Genomic DNA, 21,265 nt, shown 5'->3' on the forward strand with positions numbered 1-21,265 from the left:
GTTTGTCATTCCGTGTGTAACACATCGAAATACCGATTTCCGACTATATAAAGTATATATATTCTTGATCAGGGAGAAATTCTAAGACGATATAACGATGTCCGTCTGTCTGTCTGTCTGTTGTAATCACGCTACAGTCTTCAATAATGAAGCAATCGTGCTGAAATTTTGCACAAACTCGTCTTTTGTCTGCAGGCAGGTCAAGTTCAAAGATGGGCTATACCGGTCCAGGTTTTGATATAGTCCCCATATAAACCGACCTCCCGATTTGGGGTCTTGGGCTTATAGAAATCGTAGTTTTTATCCAATTTGCCTGAAATTTGAAATCTAGAGGTATTTTATGACCATAAAGAGGTGTGCCAAAAATGGTGAGTATCGGTCCATGTTTTGGTATAGCCCCCATATAGACCGATCTCCCGATTTTACTTCTTGGGCTTATAGAAACCGCAGTTTTTATTCAATTTACCTGAAATTGGAAATCTAGAGGTATTGTAGGACCACAAATACGTGTCGGTCCATGTTTTGGTATGGTCCCCATATAAAACGACCTCCCGATTTGGGGTCTTGGGCTTATAGAAACCGCAGTCTCTATCCAATTTGTCTGAAATTGGAAATCTAGAGGTATTTTAGGACCATAAAGTGTTGTGCCGAAAATGGTGAGTATCGGTCCATATTTTGGTATAGCCCCCATATAGACCGATTTCCCGATTTTACTTCTTGGGCTTATAGAAACCGCAGTTTTTATTCTATTTGCCTGAAATTGGAAATCTAGAAGTATTTTTTGACCATAAAGAGGTGTGTCAAAAATGGTGAGTATCGGTCCATGTTTTGGTATAGCCCCCATATAGACTGATCTCCCGATTTTACTTCTTGGACTTATAGAAACCGCAGTTTTTATTCAAATTACCTGAAATTGGAAATCTAGAGGTATTGTAGGACCACAAATACGTGTACCAAAAATGGTGAGTATCGGTCCATATTTTGATATAGCCCCCACATAGACCGATCTCCCGATATTACTTCTTCGGCTTATAGAAACCGCAGTTTTAATTCAATTTACCTGAAATTGGAAATCTAGAGGTATTGTAGGACCATAAAGAGGTGTGCCAAAAATGGTGAGTATCGGTCCATATTTTGGTATAGCCCCCATATAGACCGATCTCCCGATTTTACTTCTTGGGCTTATAGAAACCGCAGTTTTTATTCAATTTACCTGAAATTGGAAATCTAGAGGTATTGTAGGACCACAAATACGTGTGCCAAAAATTGTGAGTATCGGTCCATGTTATGGTAATGTCCCCATATAAAACGACCTCCCGATTTGGAGTCTTGAGCTTATAGAAACCGTAGTTTTTATCCAATTTGCCTGAAATTGGAAATCTAGAGGTATTTTTGGGCCATAAAGAGGTGTGCCGAAAACGGTGAGTATCGGTCCATATTTTAGTATAGCCCCCATAAGAACGATCTCCCGATTTAACTCCTTGGGTTTCTAGAAACCGTAGCTTTTATCTGATTTGCCTGAAATTGTAAATATTCTGGTATTTTAGGCTCACAAAAACGTGTATCGGATTAAGTTTTTATCGGTCCATTTGGTAATGCCTCCATATAGACCGACTTCACTTCTTGAGGGTGTAGAAGGCGCACTGATCATGAAAATTGCTTGAAACTCAATGTAAAATTTCCAGATTTTACTTCTACAGATTTAAGATTTCAAATCAAGACGTTATTTTATAATTTTCTTTCACACTCACAAGAGATGTTAATGATTCCTCTAAAACTCAAACAAAAATGGTTCTTATAAATCCAGAATCTGATATAGTCCTCATAGGTGAAATCTTTAAATTTATCTTCGGGAAGTGTCCTCAAGTCCTCAAGCCCTCCTGAAATTTCAAAGGAACACCTAATATTTGGTTCATGGTGGTGGGTATTTAAGATTCGGCCCGGCCGAACTTAGTGCTGTATATACTTGTTGTTCTTTAAGATTATATCATATTTTTTTATGCATTACGCGTAAGCACCGAAACTCAATTAAGACCAGAAGTGTGTATTTTTGGTTTGTTTAATTTTGCTAGGGACATTATTTTGTACATTACTTTTAGATACCAAAATTAAATTATCCCTGGATTTATTTTTTGAATTACCCTCTCATTTTTTTTCTTTGAGAGGGACAGCGTCTTTCTTATCGATTTTATGCTCAACCGGTAATGCCCAATATAGTCTATCGATTATTTTATAGATTACTTTATGGTGCTGAATTGGATGTAATGAAATGGTTCATCATACACATACAGAAAACGGGTCTTTAGTACTTTTTGAATTCATTATTGTACACTAAAATAACCTCCTGAACATGTGGAGTGCTTATATAGGTAGGGAAAATGCGACAATAGCTATTTGCCGAACAAGCGGGAATCTACTCATATACACATACACATACATATGGAAAACTTACTTGTATATGATCTACCAATCCCGTTGAGTCCATGCGTGAGGCAACATTTACAGCATTTCCCCAGATATCATATTGGGGCTTACGTGCTCCAATAACGCCAGCCACAACAGGTCCAATATTAATACCTGTTAGATGAAACAAAAAAGAACAAAAAACAATGTGAGAGAGTTACAATTGAATGAATGAAGAAAATTGGATTGTACATTTAGGGAGAAATATTGGCTAGTCAAAAAAGTCTCTGAGTCGTTATGGCGTTGTCCTTCCCACAGTGGTTCCAAATCGTTTTTTGTTTTTTTTGGAAATAATTCTGCAACTTTAAAACGGATAAAGATATCAACATAATTTTTTTTTTGTGTGTGAAAGCTGTGGGTTTTGCAAATTTGTGGGTCCCTAGTGGGTCCAAGGCCTGACCTGCGTTGAAAATTGGTCACCTCGGTCGTTGACAGCTAATACAAAATTTTACAGCTAAAACAAAATTTTGAACCGATTTCGATTATTTTTTCTTTGCTGGGTAGAAGAAAAAAGTTCGCGTACGTGTGCAATTATCTTTTACCGTTCGCAAGATATGGGCCCCACAATTTATTTTTTTGCAAAATTTTTACAATGTGGCATTGCATTTATTTTTTATTTTTATTTTTTATTTATTTATTTCATAAAACCTGTACAACAAGAATAACAGATTCTTATAATTATAGTACAGGGAAGTTTATCCAATGTTTGTATAATCTCATAAATCGAAACTTAAATGTAATTAAAAAAAAAAAAAAATAAGAAACGAAAAACTAAATGAAATGAAATGAAATTGACAATTAAATTATATGTTTGTAATGATTTTAAAAATAAAATATTTGATTTGACAATATTGTAAAAATTGGTATAATTAAATTTGGGTACGGTAACAAAGATAAAATTAGAAGTGACATTAATATACAGAAACAGAGACGAGAATAAGAAGAAAAAAAATACAAAGAAAGAAAAAAAAAAAACAAATAAAGAAAAATACAACATTCAATAACAAATTAGGAAAAAATAAAGACTTTCAGGTGATAGCAAAGTAATTAAACAATTTTTTCTTAAATGTATTGGTGTCGCTAATGGTTTGAATACAGATAGGTAACGAATTCCAAAGACGAACGGACGACACAAAAAATTGCCAATCAGAAACAAGGCTACGTTGCACAAACGGTATAATTCTCCTACCCCTACTGGAGCGAGTGAATCGAAGCCTATTGAATAAATACTCAGGTGTTCCAGAGTAGACCAATTTGTGGAGGAATACAAGGCTCCTAATAGATAACAAACTATCAAAGGATACACCATATAGAGTTAGTGAATATCGGGTAACGGAATCACGACGACTCAGCCCAAAGATGTAGCGTGTTATGCTATTAAAAAGGACGTTAAATCTCCTTCGACTAACAGAGTCACAGCTAGCGAATAATTCAGAACCATATAATAGACCTGGCAAAATGTAAGTCTTCGCTAATAGACGTCTGACTCCCAAAGGAGTAAAAGAATGTGTCGACCAGAGTGCACGTAGCTTCGCATAGCTTTGTCCCACAGCGGAGCAGATATGATCCGACCATGTCAGTGTATCATTAAAGATAACCCCGAGATTTCTTGCCGACGACACAATCGATATACCGATGTCATTAATACTAACATTGACATCATATCGGAGATTCGATTTCCTCTTACCCATGATGAGGCACTTTGATTTTCGGGGGTTTATGCAGAGCCCGTTAGCACATGCCCAAGTATGAATCCTCACCAGGTCCTGATTCAATCTGTCAACACAGTCATTGAGCTCCGATAGGGGACTTGAAATATACACTTGTACATCATCAGCATATAAATGTACCTTAGTGTACGATAGATGAGAGGGAAGGTCGTTGGAATAGACTGAGAATAGCAGAGGGCCCAAGATTGACCCCTGAGGAACACCTCTGTTGACTGGCAGAGTTCCTGACAGTAAACCATTTGCACTAACAGATTGCGACCGATTACACAAATAGGACCAAACGAGACGTGTCGCGGATGAAGAAAAATTATAAATATTTAATAACTTAGCACACAATATGTTATGATCCACCGAATCGAAGGCCTTAGAGTGATCAAGAAGAACCAGACAAGTAACTTCATTGTTCTCTAAGTTCATCCTTATATCCTCGCATACGTCTGCCAAGGCGGTTATGCAGCTGTGCTTGGGACGGAAGCCAGACTGTCTTTCACACCAGGACAGGAACAAAAACCTTTGTATATAGCACCCAACAAAATTCTACGAATTCTAGAAGAAAAAAAAATATGTACCCAAGTGCTTTAAATTAAAAGTTGTAAAGTCCACAAATTAGAATTTCAAAAAAATATCTAATTTTGACCACTTTTTGGAAAAAGGCACGTACATTCTTTCTGTCGTAACATTTTTGTATAGATTTCTCCTCATCTTTTTATACCCTGCGCCACACTGTGGAACAGGGTATTATAAGTTAGTGGATATGTTTGCAATACCCAGAAGGAAACGAGATAGACATATGGTGCCTTTGACAGTATTGCTCAGGGCCGGCCCCTGAGTCGCTCTTGCCATGTCCGTCTCTGTGAACACATTTTTGTAATTAAGTCCAATCGACTTCAAATTTGGCACAAGTACGTATTTTGGGTTAGAATAGAACCCTATTGATTTTGGAAGAAATCGGTTCAGTTTTAGATATAGCTCCCATATATATATTTCGCCCGATATCTACTAATACAGCCACAGAAGCCAGAATTTCAGCCTGATTGACTTTAAATTTTGCACAAGGAGTGCAATTGACAGTGTCGTAAAGTGTGCTAAATTTGGCTGAAATCGGTTCAGATTTAAATATATCTCCCATATATATACCTTTCCCCCGATATGGACTTATATGGCCCCAGAAGCCATAGTTTGGCCCTTATTTGCTTTAAATTTTGCACAGAGAGTGGTTGAAATCGGTTCAGATTTAGATATAGCTCCCATATATATCTTTCTCCCGATATACACTTATATGGCCCCAGAAGCCAGAGTTTTTACCTAATTTGCTTCAAATTTTGCACAGGCAATAGAATTGATATTGTTGCTATGCATGCCAAATTTGGTAGAAATCGATTCAGATTTATATATAGCTCCCATATATATCTTTCCCCCGATGTTCACTCATATGACACAGAGTTCAAAATTGTAATCCGAATTACGTGAAATTTTGCACAGGGAGTAACATAACATTGTAACTATGCACACCAAATTTAGTTGAACTCGGTTCAGATTTAGATATAGCTGGCATATATATGTTTTTCTTATTTGGCAAAAATGGTCAATATACCAACATAAAACCGCCACTTCTAAATCGAAAACTTGTAAGAGTTACTTAAATTTTCCTATACTTCTAATACATAGCTATCTACCGATAAATCATAAATGTACTTTAGCGAAGTTGCATAATAATTGTTTCAGATTTAAATGTTTCCCATATTTTTTTTATTTTTACTAACACTATGTTCTACACCAGGACAGGAACAAAAACCTTTGTATATAGCACCCAACAGATTTTGTGGATTTGATATGCTATCGATGGATCTACAATGTGGTGCAGGATATAATATAGTCGGCCCCGCCCGACTTTAGACTTTCCTTGCTTATTTTACTTGTTTCTTATAGAACACCAAATAAGGATAGGTTTTAAGCTTTTATCGGCCAGTGTGGTCAAGTAGTATATGAGTTCTTCTCCTCTCAAAATCGACAAGTTTTCAAAAAGAAAACAATTTGTTTTGCCGACCTGTTTTCCAAAAAGCCCTATGTGCCCACTAACGATCACCATCCTACCAGTAAACAGCTGAGAAATATGCAAATTACAAAAAAAAACGTTTTTTCAACATATGTCCCTACTTTGGGGAATTTTGTTTTGCCGATCTGTTTTCCAAAAAGCTCTATGTGCCCACTAACGATCACCGTCCTAGCAGTAAACAGCTGAGAAATATGCAAATTATAAAACAAGTATATACGGCCGTAAGTTCGGCAAGGCCGAATCTTATGTACCCTCCACCATGGATTACATAGAAACGTGTACTAAAGACTGTAATCCACAATCGAATTACTTGGGTTGTGGTATCTTAAAACTTCTTAACATCGTACCAAATTTCAACCAGATCGGATGAATTTTGCTTCTCCACAAGACACCAGAGGTCAAATCTGGGGATCGGTTTATATGGGTGCTATATATAATTATGGACTGATATGAACCAATACTTGCATGGTTGTTGGATACCATAGACTACCACCACGTACCAAATTTCAACCAGATCGGATGAATTTTGCTTCTCCCAAAGGCACCGGAGGTCAAATCTGGCGATCCGATTATATGGGAGCTATATATAATTATGGACTGATAGGAACCAATTCCTGCATGGTTGTTGGATACCATATACTAACATCACGTACCAAATTTCAACCGAATGGGAAGAATTTTGCCCTTCCAAGATGCTCCGGAGGTCAAATCTGGGGATCGGTTTATATGGGGCCTATATATAATTATGGATCGATATCGACCAATTTTTGTATGGGTGTTTGAGGCCATATATTAATACCACGTACCAAATTTCAACTGAATAAGATGAATTTTGGCCTTCCAAGAGGATCCGGAGGTCAAATCTGGTGATCGGTTTATATGGGGGCTATATATAATTATGGATTGATGTGGACCATTTTTGGCATGGTCATTAGAGACCATATACTAACAGCATGTACCAATTTTCAGCCTGATCGGATGAAATTTGCTTCTCTTAGAGGCTCCGCAAGCCAAATCGGGGGATCGGTTTATATGGGGGCTATATATAATTATGGACCGATGTGGACCAATTTTTGCATGGTTCTTAAAGATCAAATGCTGACACCATGTACCAAATTTCAGCTGGAACGGATGAAATTTGCTTCTCTTAGAGTCCCCGCAAGCCAAATTTAGGGGTCTGTTCATGTGGGGGCTATACGTAAAAGTGGACCGATATGGCCCATTTGCAATATCGTCAGATCTACATCAATAACAACTACTTGTGCCAAGTTTCAAGTCGATAGCTTGTTTCGTTCGGAAGTTAGCGTGATTTCAACAGACGGACGGACATGCTCAGATCGACTCAGAATTTCACCACGACCCAGAATATATATACTTTATGGGGTCTTAGAGCAATATTTCGATGTGTTACAAGCGGAATGACAATGTTAATATACCCCCATCCTATGGTGGAAGGTATAGAAATAACGTTTTTTCAACATATGTCCCTACTTTGGGGATTTTATGGATTTTTGATACTAATTTAGGGAATGGCATATTTTCTCTGCAAAAATCAGTAAAAATCATAATGGTATCACAATTAGTTCAAAAGTTATTAAGGTTTCAATTCATATTTTTATTTTAACCAAAAATAACAAAAGCTCGAAAAATAATTGTATAATTAGATAAAATGCATTTGGACGTCAATTGCCTGTTTCGGTATCAGGCTAACATGAAATATAAAAAATGGGAACTTTTTAAAAAAATTGTTCCGTGCCCCAAAAACTACCAATAAATTAGAAATAAAGCTCTCTCAAATACCTTTCCAACGATGTGTTATATTATAGACCCGTGCTCAGCCAAATCCGCCAAAAACGTGCACACTTGCACGTCCCTAACTCGGGTAAAGTAATGCATTTCTGCAAATGTACTCTTATATGGGGGCTATACCTAAATCTGAACCGAGTTAAGTCAAACTTGGCACACTTGACGATACTATCAAGTATACTTCTTGTGCAAAATTTGAAGCAAATCAGGGAAAAAATTTGACTTCTGGAACCATATAAGTGCATATCGGGCGTAAGATATATATGGAGGCTATATCTAAATCTGAACCGATTTTAACCAAACTCGGCATGCGCAGCTAGAATGTTAATTATGCTATCTGTGCAAAATTTCAAGTAAATCGGAGTAAAGCTGTGGTCTCGGAGTGAAAATTTATTTTGCGGTGACCATGTAAGTGTATATCGGACAATAGATGTATATGGGAGCTATCTAAATCTTAACCGATTTCCACCAAATTTTGCACACTTTACTGTACTACTAATTAGACTCCTCCTTTACAAGTTCTACCCAGCAAAGAAAAAATCATCGAAATCGGTTCAAAAATTGCGGAGTTGCCAGCTAAAACAAAATTTCATACCCCAGAGGTGACCAGCCAGTCAGTCAGTGGACCCACAAATTTGCAAACTTAGAGGAAAACACCTCAGCTTTCACACACAGAAAAAACTATGTTGATATCTTTATCCGTTCAAAAGTTGCAGAATTATTTCCTAAAAAAGTGATTGGCATCCGTCCATCTTTTAAAATCACTAACACGAAACAAATTATCGGCTGGAAATCTGGCACAAGTAGTTCTTATTTATGTAGATTGGATGATATTACAAATGGGGCAAACTGGACCACATTTGGGTATAGCTCACATAAAAACCAATCCCCAGATTTGATTTCTTCTAATACGATTGAAATATGGCACACTGAAAAAAGCATGACCAGTTTCAAAAATTTTATATTCACACTAATGATATTGGTATTGATTCCGAGCCAAAGAAATCAAGATTTGAAGTAAGGATACCTTTAAGACACCATTATCTTTAAAATTTTAATATTGGTAAACTGAAAAAAAAATTTACGTGATATTAAAAATTACGCAACCTTAATTTTAGAATGCGCAATTTACACACTATTAAGGACAAATTTCTTTAAAATAATGAAATTTTAATTAAAAACAAGTATATACAGTAGTAAGTTCGGCCGGGCCGAATCTTAAATACCCACCATCATGAATCAAATATAATAGTTTCCTTTGAAAATTTCTGGGGGGTTTGATGACAGATATTTTCCCAAGCAGATCAGTTCAACCAGTACGCTTCCCACAGATAAATAATGTAAAGATTTTACCTACGAAGACTAGATCAGATTCTGAGTTTATAAGAACCTTTTTTTGTTTGAGTTGTAGAGGAATCATAAACATCTCTTGTAACAGGTTGGCTGATAAGTCCCCTGTCTAACAAAGAAAAACACATTTTTTTGTCAAAATTCGTTTTTATTATTCAACATAGTTCCCTTCAAGAGCGATACAACGATTATAACGACCTTCCAATTTTTTGATACAATTTTGGTAGTACTCCTTCGGTTTTGCCTCAAAATAGTCCTCAGTTTCGGCGATCACCTCTTCATTGCAGCCAAATTTTTTCCCTGCGAGCATCCTTTTCAGGTCTAAGAACAAGAAAAAGTCGCTGGGGGCCAGATCTGGAGAATACGGTGGGTGGGGAAACAATTCGAAGCCCAATTCATGAATTTTTGCCATCGTTCTCAATGACTTGTGGCACGGTGCGTTGTCTTGGTGGAACAACACTTTTTTCTTCTTCATATGGGGCCGTTTGGCCGCGATTTCGACCTTCAAACGCTCTAATAACGTCATATAATAGTCACTGTTGATAGTTTTTCCCTTCTCAAGATAATCGATAAAAATTATTCCATGCGCATCCCAAAAAACAGAGGCCATTACTTTGCCAGCGGACTTTTGAGTCTTTCCACGCTTCGGAGACGGTTCACCGGTCGCTGTCCACTCAGCCGACTGTCGATTGGACTCAGGAGTGTAGTGATGGAGCCATGTTTCATCCATTGTCCCATATCGACGGAAAAACTCGGGTGTATTACGAGTTAACAGTTGCAAACACCGCTCAGAATCATCAACACGTTGTTGTTTTTGGTCAAATGTGAGCTCGCGCGGCACCCATTTTGCACAGAGCTTCCGCATATCCAAATATTGATGAATGATATGACCAACACATTCCTTTGATATCTTTAAGGCCTCTGCTATCTCGATCAACTTCATTTTACGGTCATTTAAAATCATTTTGTGGATTTTTTTGATGTTTTCGTCGATAACCACCTCTTTCGGGCGTCCACTGCGTTCACCGTCCTCCGTGCTCATTTCACCACGCTTGAAGTTTGCATACCAATCAATTATTGTTGATTTCCCTGGGGTAGAGTCCGGAAACTCTTTATCAAGCCAAGTTTTTGCTTCCACATTATTTTTTCCCTTCAGAAAGCAGTATTTTATCATAACACGAAATTCCCTTTTTTCCATTTTGTTCACAATAATAAAGGTTGCTTCACAAAAGACTCACGAACCAATTGACTTACAGACGTCAAATTTTGAAACGAATCATTTGAAAGTTGGTACTATATAAAAATAATATGCATTTAATACTAGCGACGCCATCTATGTGTCAGACCGGGGACTTATCAGCCAACCTGTTAAGTGTGCAAGGAAATGATGAAATAACGCATTGATTTGAAATCAAAAATCTGTGGATTTTCATATCAATTATTTAAATGACTACGAGAAGTAAAATCTGGAAATTTTGCATTCAGTTTCTGTTTCTCTCCAGGTCTGAAATCGGTCTATATGGAGGCCTTTCTAAATGGACCGATAAGACTAAATCATATACACTTTGTTATGGGTCTAAATTCCAGTATATTTTCAATTTGTGGCAAATCGGATAAAAACTACAATTTCTAGAAACCCTAGGAGTTAAATCGTCAGTTCGGTGTAATGGGGGCTATACCAAAACATGGAAGGACACACAGTATTCAGCACATTTAATTGTAGTTCTAGAATGTAGACCTCAAATCGGAGGGGCGGTTTATAAAGGGGCTATATCAAAAACTGTACCGATACTCAATACATTCGGCACACATCTTTATGGTCCTAGAATACCTGTAGATTTCCAATATCAGGCAAATTGGATAAAAACTACGGATTCTAGAAGCCCAAGAAGTACATCTGGAGATCGGTCTATATAGGGGGTATATCGAAACATGGACCGATAAACACCGTTTTCAGCACATCTCTTTATTTTCCTAGAATACCTCTGGATTTCCAATTTCAGGCAAATTGGGTAAAAATTACGGATTCTAGAAGACCAAGAAATAAAATCGGGAGATCGGTCTATATGGTGGCTATATCGAAACATTGACCGGTACTCACCATTTTTGGAACATCTCTTTATGGTCCTAGAATACCTCTAGATTTCCAATTTCAGGCAAATTGGGTAAAAACTACGGATTCTAGAAGACCAAGAAGTAAAATCGGGAGATCGGTCTATATGGGGGCTATATCAAAACATGGACCGATAATCACCATTTTCGGAACATCTCTTTATGGTCCTAAAATACCTCTAGATTTCCAATTTCAGGCAAATTGGGTAAAAACTACGGATTCTAGAAGACCAAGAAGTAAAATCGGGAGATCGGTCTATATGGGGGCTATATCAAAACATGGACCGATAATCACCATTTTCGGCACATCCTTTTATTTTCCTAGAATACCTCAAGATTTCCGATTTGAGGCAAATTGGGTAAAAATTAGAAGACCAAGAAATAAAATCGGGAGATCGGTCTATAGGGTGGCTATAACGAAACATGGACCGGTACTCACCATTTTCGGAACATCTCTTTATGGTCCTAAAATACCTCTAGATTTCCAATTTCAGGCAAATTGGGTAAAAACTACGGATTCTAGAAGACCAAGAAATAAAATCGGGAGATCGGTCTATATGGGGGCTATATCAAAACATGAACCGATAGGCACCATTTTCGGTGCACTTTTTGATGGCCCTAGCTAGAATACCTCTAGATTTCCAATTTCAGGCAAATTGGATAAAAAATACAGTTTTTATAAGCCCAAGACCCCAAATTGGGATTTCGGTTTATATGGGGACTATATAAAAACTTGGACCGATATAGCCTATCTTCGAACTTTACCTGCCTGCAAACAAAAGACGAATCTGTGCCAAATTTCAGGACGATAGCCCCATTATTGAAGGCTGTAGCATGATTACAACAGATAGACAGACGAACATGCTTATATCGTCATAGAATTTCTCCCTGATCAAGAATATATATACTTTATATAGTCGGAAGTCGATATTTCGATGTGTTACAACCTGAATGACAAACTTATTATACCCCCGTCACCATTCTATGGTGGTGGGTACAAAAAAGTTTATAATCTTTGCTTAAATTTTTTTTTCATTAAATTTAGGACACACATTTTAAAAATTTGGGTCCCTTCGTTAAAGTTGCATGTATTTAAACTAAGGCAAATTTTCCTTAAAGTAAAGAAACACATGTTTGTATTGAATCTTTAAATTTAAAAACGCTTCAAATATAGGCTAAGACTTTTTTTGAGGATTTAGCATCTTTGGTTTAAAGTTTTTTTTTTTTTTTGAATTAAGAAAATTTTTTTTACTTCGAAGTATCCTTCATAATTTGGATTTTTAAACTGGCATTTGTTTGTATGTGAATAGCTTTATTAATATACCGGAAAAATAGAATGACAATTCGATAAATGAGATCTGTATCCCAATTTTAATTTTATAGATCCTACATTTAAAGCTAGATAGGTCGCAAAAAATTTCCTTATTTTAAAGAACCCGCATCTTTGGCTCGGAATCAATACCAAAAGGAAGGTCAACATCTTTGGATCCAAGTAAACTTTGTTTGAGTGTGTATGCTTCTAGGAAATAAATTTTAATTTATTCATTGTTTCAGCTTTTTTCTTGATGTGCTATCAAAGTCCTTTTGAAAATGTATTAACGACTAATTAAATTTCTAAATTCAGACTCATTTTCAAGTAGAACTTATTCCATGTTTAAAGTAAAAAATAATGTGTTGAACAACCTCTCCTATATTTCAATGAATTTTTCTTTGTCGTCAAGATACAACAACTCAATAAATTTAAAGAGGATTTCATTTATTTTGAAGAAGCTTTCTGCTTTATAAGAGCCAAGCTGACCTTAGTCAAACAAAATTTTCTTTCATTTTAGAATATCCAATTTCAAGTCGAATCATCTAAATACGAGGACAAAACGATTTCATTGTGTTTTTTAGACAAAGAAAAAAACTTTATATCAGAAAAATGCGGGTTCTATGCTATGCAAAATTCGCATTTCTACTTTAACCCATTAACGCCCAAAATGAAACTATTGGACAACAAGTATATACGGCCGTAAGTTCGGCCAGGCCGAAACTTATGTACCCTCCATCACGGATTGCTTAGAAACTTCTTCTACACACTGCCATCCACAATCGAATTACTTAAGTTGCGGTAACGCTTGTCGATGGCAAGGTATCTTAAAACCTCCTAACACCATCTTCTAAATTGTATGTCCATACGTGGTATATGTTAAATCAAAAAAGATCGATCCAATACGTATATAATTCAGTGTGAAAAAGTAGACATAAAATTTTGACAAAATTTTCTACAGAAAGAAAATATTAAAAAATTTTCTATGGAAATAAAATTTTCACAAAATTTTCTATAGAAATAAAAATTTTGACAACATTTTCTATAGAAAGAAAATTTTGACAAAAATTTCTACAAAAATAAAATTTTAACAAAATTTTCTATAGAAATAAACTTTTGACAAAATTTTCTATAGAAATAAAGTCTTGGTCGATTATTTTTGGCTATAGTGGCAACCATGATTATGAACCGAATAAAATTTGAACAAAATTTTCTATAGCAATAAAATTTTGACAAAATTTTCTATAGAAATAAAATTTTGACAATGATGAAAATTTTATTATGAACCGAATAAAATTTTAACAAAATTTTCTCTAGAAATAAAATTTTGACAACATTTTCTATAGAAATAAAATTTTGGTAGATTATTTTTGCTTCAAGCATATACATTTTTGGGTATTGCCCAAACATTTATATGTTTGATCTCTTCCAATATATAATATGTTTGAAAGGATATTGGTCTAAACAATATATGTTTGGTAGTCTAAGTTCCAAACATTTTGTATTTTTGCATCCAAATTCAATAATGTTGTCTTCCAAAAAACAATATGTTATTATGTGAACATATAATATGTTTGGAAGCATTTTGCACCCAAATATATTATATGTTTAAAAAAAATTCTCCCAAACAATATTGTGCTCAAAATTTTATTTATTTATTTATATATTTACAATCATAACGAATTATGAAAATAAACAGGTAATATAGGTGCTAACAACATAGGTTTTCGACCTGAATGCTCAAAATTTTGTTTCTGCCCAATTGTATATTCCCCGACATCTTTCTCACTTCCACGAGATTTTTTAGTTCTTAGCCCCTTTTTCTGTAATACAAACATTGTAGAAGAAATTATTCAATTGTATGATTTTTTTTATTTTAATTTTACCTTTTGCCGGACGGGGATTCGAACAGCGGACCACACAGTTTGTAAGGATCAAAGAAGTAGCTGATCAATTGCCCAAGGAAAAATAAAATGTTAATTTTGTAATAACAAGCAACAACCACCAACTTAATTCAATATCGCTCCCTGTTAAATAGCGCCCCAAGCTACTAAACACATATATGTTTATAGGCTATTTCTAAATTAATATATGTTTGCATCCAAGCATATTATATTTACAAACATTTTATTTCCCAAACATAATATGTTCTAACATATTAACATATATGTCCCAAACATGTTATGCTAGTTTATGAACATTATATGCTTGCACTCAAAAATATTGTGTTTAAAAATTTGTGTTCCAAACATATAATGTTTATAGCCAAACATATGAAAAACAGCCTTTTTCATCCGTGTACGCATTAAAAGTATGAAGAAACCAAGATATACAAAATTGAATTAAAAGAACTTCCTGGGTAGTTAAAATACAGAACATCATTGGAAGTGCTTCTTCTGGAAGTGCTTTTAAAGTTGTGCCTTTGGAAGAACTTCCAAATTTTTTTGCTGGGTTGATCATCAAATGCGACCAAGTGTCTTTGTTTATAGATCAGATGCAGCATAAAGCTGTCATACGTGTATTTAAAACAAGTATATACAGCAGTAAGTTCGGCCGGGCCGAATCTTAAATACCCACCACCATGAACCAAATATTAGGGTTTCCTTTGAAATTTTAGGAGGGCTTGAGGACTTGAGGACACTTCCCGAAGATAAATTTAAAGATTTCACCTATGAGGACTATATCAGATGCTGGATTTATAAGAACCATTTTTGTTTGAGTTTTAGAGGAATCATTAACATCAAATAAAAAAAGTACGGTTTCTAGAAACCCAAGGAGTTAAATCGGGAGATCGTTCTTATGGGGGCTATACTAAAACATGGACCGATACTCACCGTTTCCGGCACACCTCTTTATGACCCGAAAATACCTCTAGATTTCCAATTTCAGGCAAATAGGATAAAAACTTCGGATTCTAGAAGCCCAAGAAGTAAAATCGGGAAATCGGTCAATATGGGGGCTATACCAAAATATCGACCGATACTCACCATTTTTAGCACACCTCTTTATGGTCCGAAAATACCCCTAGATTTCCAACTTCAGACAAATTGGATAAAAACTACGCTTTCTATAAGCCCAAGACCCCAAATTGGGAGGTCGTTTTATATGGGGACCATACCAAAACATGGACCGATACTCACAATTTTTGGCACACGTATTTGTGGTCCTACAATACCTCTAGATTTCCAATTTCAGGTAAATTGAATAAAAACTGCGGTTTCTATAAACCCAAGAAGTAAAATCGGGACATCTGCCTATATGGGCGCTATACCAAAATATGGACCGATACTTACAATTTTTGGCACACGTATTTTTGGTCCTACAATACCTGTAGATTTCCAATTTCAGGTAAATTGAATAAAAACTGCGGTTTCTATAAGCCCAAGAAATAAAATCGGGAGATCGGTATATATGGGGGCTATACCAAAACATGGACCGATACTCACCATTTTTGGCACACCTCTTTATGGTTATAAAATACCTCCAGATTTCAAATTTCAGGCAAATTGGATAAAAACTACGATTTCTATAAGCCCAAGACCACAAATCGGGAGGTCGGTTTATATGGGGACTATATCAAAACCTGGACCTATATAACCCATCTTCGAACTTGACCTGCCTGCAGACAAAAGACGAGGTTGTGCAAAATTTCAGCACGATTGCTTCATTATTGAAGACTGTAGCGTGATTACAACAGACAGACAAACAGACAGACGGACAGACGGACATCGTTATATCGTCTTAGAATTTCTCCCTGATCAAAAATATATATACTTTATATAGTCGGAAATCGATATTTCGATGTGTTACAAACGGAATGACAAACTTATTATACCCCCGTCACCATTCTATGGTGGTATATGTTTTGGTATAGCCCCCATATAGACCGATTTCCCGATTTTAGTTCTTGGGCTTCTAGAATCCGTAGTTATTATCCAATTCGGTTGAAATTTAAAATCTAGAGGTATTTTAGGACCACAAAGAGGTGTGCTAAAAATGGTGAGTATCGGTCCAGGTTTTGGTATATCCCCCATATAGACCGATCTCCCGATTTGGGGTCTTGGGCTTATAGAATCCGTAGTTTTTATCCAATTTGCCTGAAATTGGAAATCTAGAGGTATTTTAGAACAATAAAGAAAATTGTGAGTATCGGTCCATGTTTTGGTATAGCCCCCATATAGACCGATCTCCAGTTTTTACTTCTTGGGCGTCTAAAATCTGTAGTTTTTATCCAATTTGCCTGAAATTAGAAATCTAGAGGTATTTTAAAACCCTAAAGAGGTGTGTTGAAAATGATGAGTATCGGACCATGTTTTTATATAGCCCTCATATAGACCGATCTCCAGATTTTATTCTTGGGCTTATAGAAACCGTTGCTTTTATCCAACTTGCCTCAAATTGGAAATCTAGAGGTATTTTACGACCATAAAAAGATATAGGTCCATGTTTTGATATCGCCATCAGATAGACCGATCTCCCGATATTACTTTTTGAGCTTCTAGAAACCGTAATTGTTGTCCACTTTGCCTGAAATCGAAAATCTGGAGGTTTTTAGGAATACAAATAGGTGTGCAAGAAATGATTTTATTTTTTAGGCTTCTAGAATCCGTAGTTTTTATCCAGTTTGCCTGAAATGAAAAATCTACAGGTATTTTAGGACCTTAAATATGAGAGCCGAAAATGGCGTGTATTGGTCCATGTTTTGGTTTATCTCCCAAATAGACCGATCTCCCGATTTTACTCTTGGGCTTTTAGAAACCATGGTTAGATTAGGTGGCAGCCCGATGTATCAGGCTCACTTAGACTATTCAGTCCATTGTGATACCACATTGGTGAACTTCTCTCTTATCACTGAGTGCTGCCCAATTCCATGTTAAGCTCAATGACAAGGGACCTCCTCTTTATTTATAGCCGAGTCCGAACGGCGTTCCATATTGCAGTGAAACCACTTAGAGAAGCTTTGAAACGCTCAGAAATTTCACCAGCATTACTGAGGTGGGATAATCCACCGCTGAAAAACTTTTTGGTGTTCGGTCGAAGCAGGAATCGAACCGACGACCTTATGTATGCAAGGCGGGCATGATAACCATTGCACCACGGTGGCTCCCATAGTTTTTATCAAATTTGCATGAAATTTTAAATCTAGAAGTATTTTAGGAACATAAAGAGGTGTGCCGAAAATGGTGAATATCGGTCCATGTGCACTGATAATGAAAATTGGTTGAAACTGAATTATAGTTTCCATATTTTACTTCTGGTAATCATTTAAATAATGGGGGTAAAAATCTACAGATGTTAGATTTTAAATCAGGGCGTTATTTCATTTTCTTGCACACGATGTTTATGATTCCTCTAAAACTCAAAAAAATATGGTTCTTATAAATCCAGAATGTGATGTAGCCTTCATAGGTAAAATCTTTGAATTTATCTTCGGGAAGTGTACTGGTTGAACTGATCTGCTTGTCACCAAATCCCCCTGAGATTTTCACAGGAAACTATAATATTGGATTCATGGTGGTGGGTATTTAAGATTCGGCCCGGCCGAACTTACTGCTTTATATACTTGTTATTTGTCTTGAGGACATGGAAGCCGTAATTTTTATCCGATTCCTTTGAATTTTCGATTCTTGAAATTCTTAGATATAACGTTTTTTCCCCTTGTTCAAAAGTCGTTAAACCTTTCAATGAAGTCGTCTTTTATAGCTAAGTAATTCGACTTAGGTATTTACTTAGGTATCCTAAAATGAAAGAAAACTTTGTTTGACTAAGTCAACTTGACTTTAATATTTTTAAATTTTTTTTTTCAAAACTAATGAAATCGTGTTTAATTTTGTTCACTTTTTATACCCTAAACCACATAAGAGTAGTGGTCCAGGTATAATAACTTTGATCTGCCAAAATAAAATATATATCGATTGACTCAGAATCACCTCCTGAGTCGATCTAGCGCTTGGTGTCCGTCCGTCCATATATTTGTTGTTCGCAGGATTCCGGTCGCAATTATTAACCAATTTTGATGAAATTTTGCATGTGGCGGTTTTTTGATACAGAGACAAACGTTATTGAATTTGGAAAAAATCGGATAAAATTTAGATATAGATCTCATATATATGTATCGTCCGATTTCGATAAATGGGGTCAGATTGCGTTTATTTAACAGGTTGGCTGTTAAGTCCCGGTCTGTAAGTCCCCCCGCTAGTATTACATGCATATTATTTTTATATAAAGGGTGATTCTTTTGAGGTTAGGATTTTCATGCATTAGTATTTGACAGATCACGTGGGATTTCAGACATGGTGTCAAAGAGAAAGATGCTCAGTATGCTTTGACATTTCATCATGAATAGACTTACGATCTGCCACAACGTCGAATTTTCAGTGAATGGGCCCTAGAAAAGTTGGCAGAAAATCCGCTTTTTTATCGACAAATTTTGTTCAGCGATGAGGCTCATTTCTGGTTGAATGGCTACGTAAATAAGCAAAATTGCCGCAATTGGAGTGAAGAGCAACCAGAAGCCGTTCAAGAACTGCCCATGCATCCCGAAAAAGTCACTGTTTGGTGTGGTTTGTACGCTGGTGGAATCATTGGACCGTATTTTTTCAAAGATGCTGTTGGACGCAACGTTACGGTGAATGGCGATCGCTATCGTTCGATGCTAACAAACTTTTTGTTGCCAAAAATGGAAGAACTGAACTTGGTTGACATGTGGTTTCAACAAGATGGCGCTACATGCCACACAGCTCGCGATTCTATGGCCATTTTGAGGGAAAACTTCGGAGAACAATTCATCTCAAGAAATGGACCGGTAAGTTGGCCACCAAGATCATGCGATTTGACGCCTTTAGACTATTTTTTGTGGGGCTACGTCAAGTCTAAAGTCTACAGAAATAAGCCAGCAACTATTCCAGCTTTGGAAGACAACATTTCCGAAGAAATTCGGGCTATTCCGACCGAAATGCTCGAAAAAGTTGCCCAAAATTGGACTTTCCGAATGGACCACCTAAGACGCAGCCGCGGTCAACATTTAAATGAAATTATCTTCAAAAAGTAAATGTCATGGACCAATCTAACGTTTCAAATAAAGAACCGATGAGATTTTGCAAATTTTATGCGTTTTTTTTTTAAAAAAAAAGTTATCAAGCTCTTAACAAATCACCCTTTAGTACCAACCTTCAAATGATTCGTGCCAAATTTGACGTCTGTAAGTCAATTAGTTTGTGAAATAGAGCGTCTTTTGTGAAGCAACTTTTGTTATAGTGAAAAAATGGAAAAAAGGAATTTCGCGTTTTGATAAAATACTGTTTTCTGAAGAGGAAAAATACAAAAACTTGGCTTGATAATGAGTTTCCGGACTCTGTCCCAGGGAAATCAACAATAATTGATTGGTATGCAAAATTCAAGCGTGGTGAAATGAGCACGGAGGACGGTGAACGCAGTGGACGCCCGAAAGAGGTGGTTATCGACGAAAACATCAAAAAAATCCACAAAATGATTTTAAATAATCGTAAAATGAAGTTGATCGAGATAGCAGAGGCCTTAAAGATATCAAAGGAACGTGTTGGTCATATCATTCATCAATATTTGGATATGCGGAAGCTCTGTACAAAATGGGTGCCGCGCGACAATGGATGAAACATGGCTCCATCACTACACTCCTGAGTCCAACCGACAGTCGGCTGAGTGGACAGCGACCGGTGAACCGTCTCCGTAACGTGGAAAGACTCAAAAATCCGCTGGCAAAGTAATGGTCTCTGTTTTTTGGGATGCGCATGGAATAATTTTTATCGATTATCTTGAGAAGGGAAAAACCATCAACAGTGACTATTATATGGCATTATTGGAGCGTTTGAAGGTCGAAATCGCGGCAAAACGGCCCCATATGTAAAGGGTGATTTGTTAAGAGCTTGATAACTTTTTTTTTTTAAAAAACGCATAAAATTTGCAAAATCTCATCGGTTCTTTATTTGAAACGTTAGATTGGTCCATGACATTTACTTTTTGAAGATAATTTCATTTAAATGTTGACCGCGGCTGCGTCTTAGGTGGTCCATTCGGAAAGTCCAATTTTGGGCAACTTTTTCGAGCATTTCGGCCGGAATAGCCCGAATTTCTTCGGAAATGTTGTCTTCCAAAGCTGGAATAGTTGCTGGCTTATTTCTGTAGACTTTAGACTTGACGTAGCCCCACAAAAAATAGTCTAAAGGCGTCAAATCGCATGATCTTGGTGGCCAACTTACCGGTCCATTTCTTGAGATGAATTGTTCTCCGAAGTTTTCCCTCAAAATGGCCATAGAATCGCGAGCTGTGTGGCATGTAGCGCCATCTTGTTGAAACCACATGTCAACCAAGTTCAGTTCTTCCATTTTTGGCAACGAAAAGTTTGTTAGCATCGAACGATAGCGATCGCCATTCACCGTAACGTTGCGTCCAACAGCATCT

At 36.4% G+C, this 21,265-nt stretch overlaps 1 protein-coding gene across 1 annotated transcript in view; it reads right to left on the reverse strand.

Moving 5' to 3' along the window:
- Positions 1-21,265, reverse strand: part of LOC142235716 (uncharacterized) — a 428,189-nt gene that overhangs the window by 12,688 nt on the left and 394,236 nt on the right. Inside the window, exon 26 of the mRNA XM_075306976.1 lies at positions 2,453-2,577. Within this exon, the coding sequence (XP_075163091.1) occupies positions 2,453-2,577 (125 nt within the window). The remainder of the gene's footprint in view (positions 1-2,452; positions 2,578-21,265) is intronic.

The sequence above is a fragment of the Haematobia irritans genome, chromosome 4 (assembly GCF_050003625.1).
Source record: "Haematobia irritans isolate KBUSLIRL chromosome 4, ASM5000362v1, whole genome shotgun sequence".
Lineage (NCBI taxonomy): Eukaryota > Metazoa > Arthropoda > Insecta > Diptera > Muscidae > Haematobia > Haematobia irritans.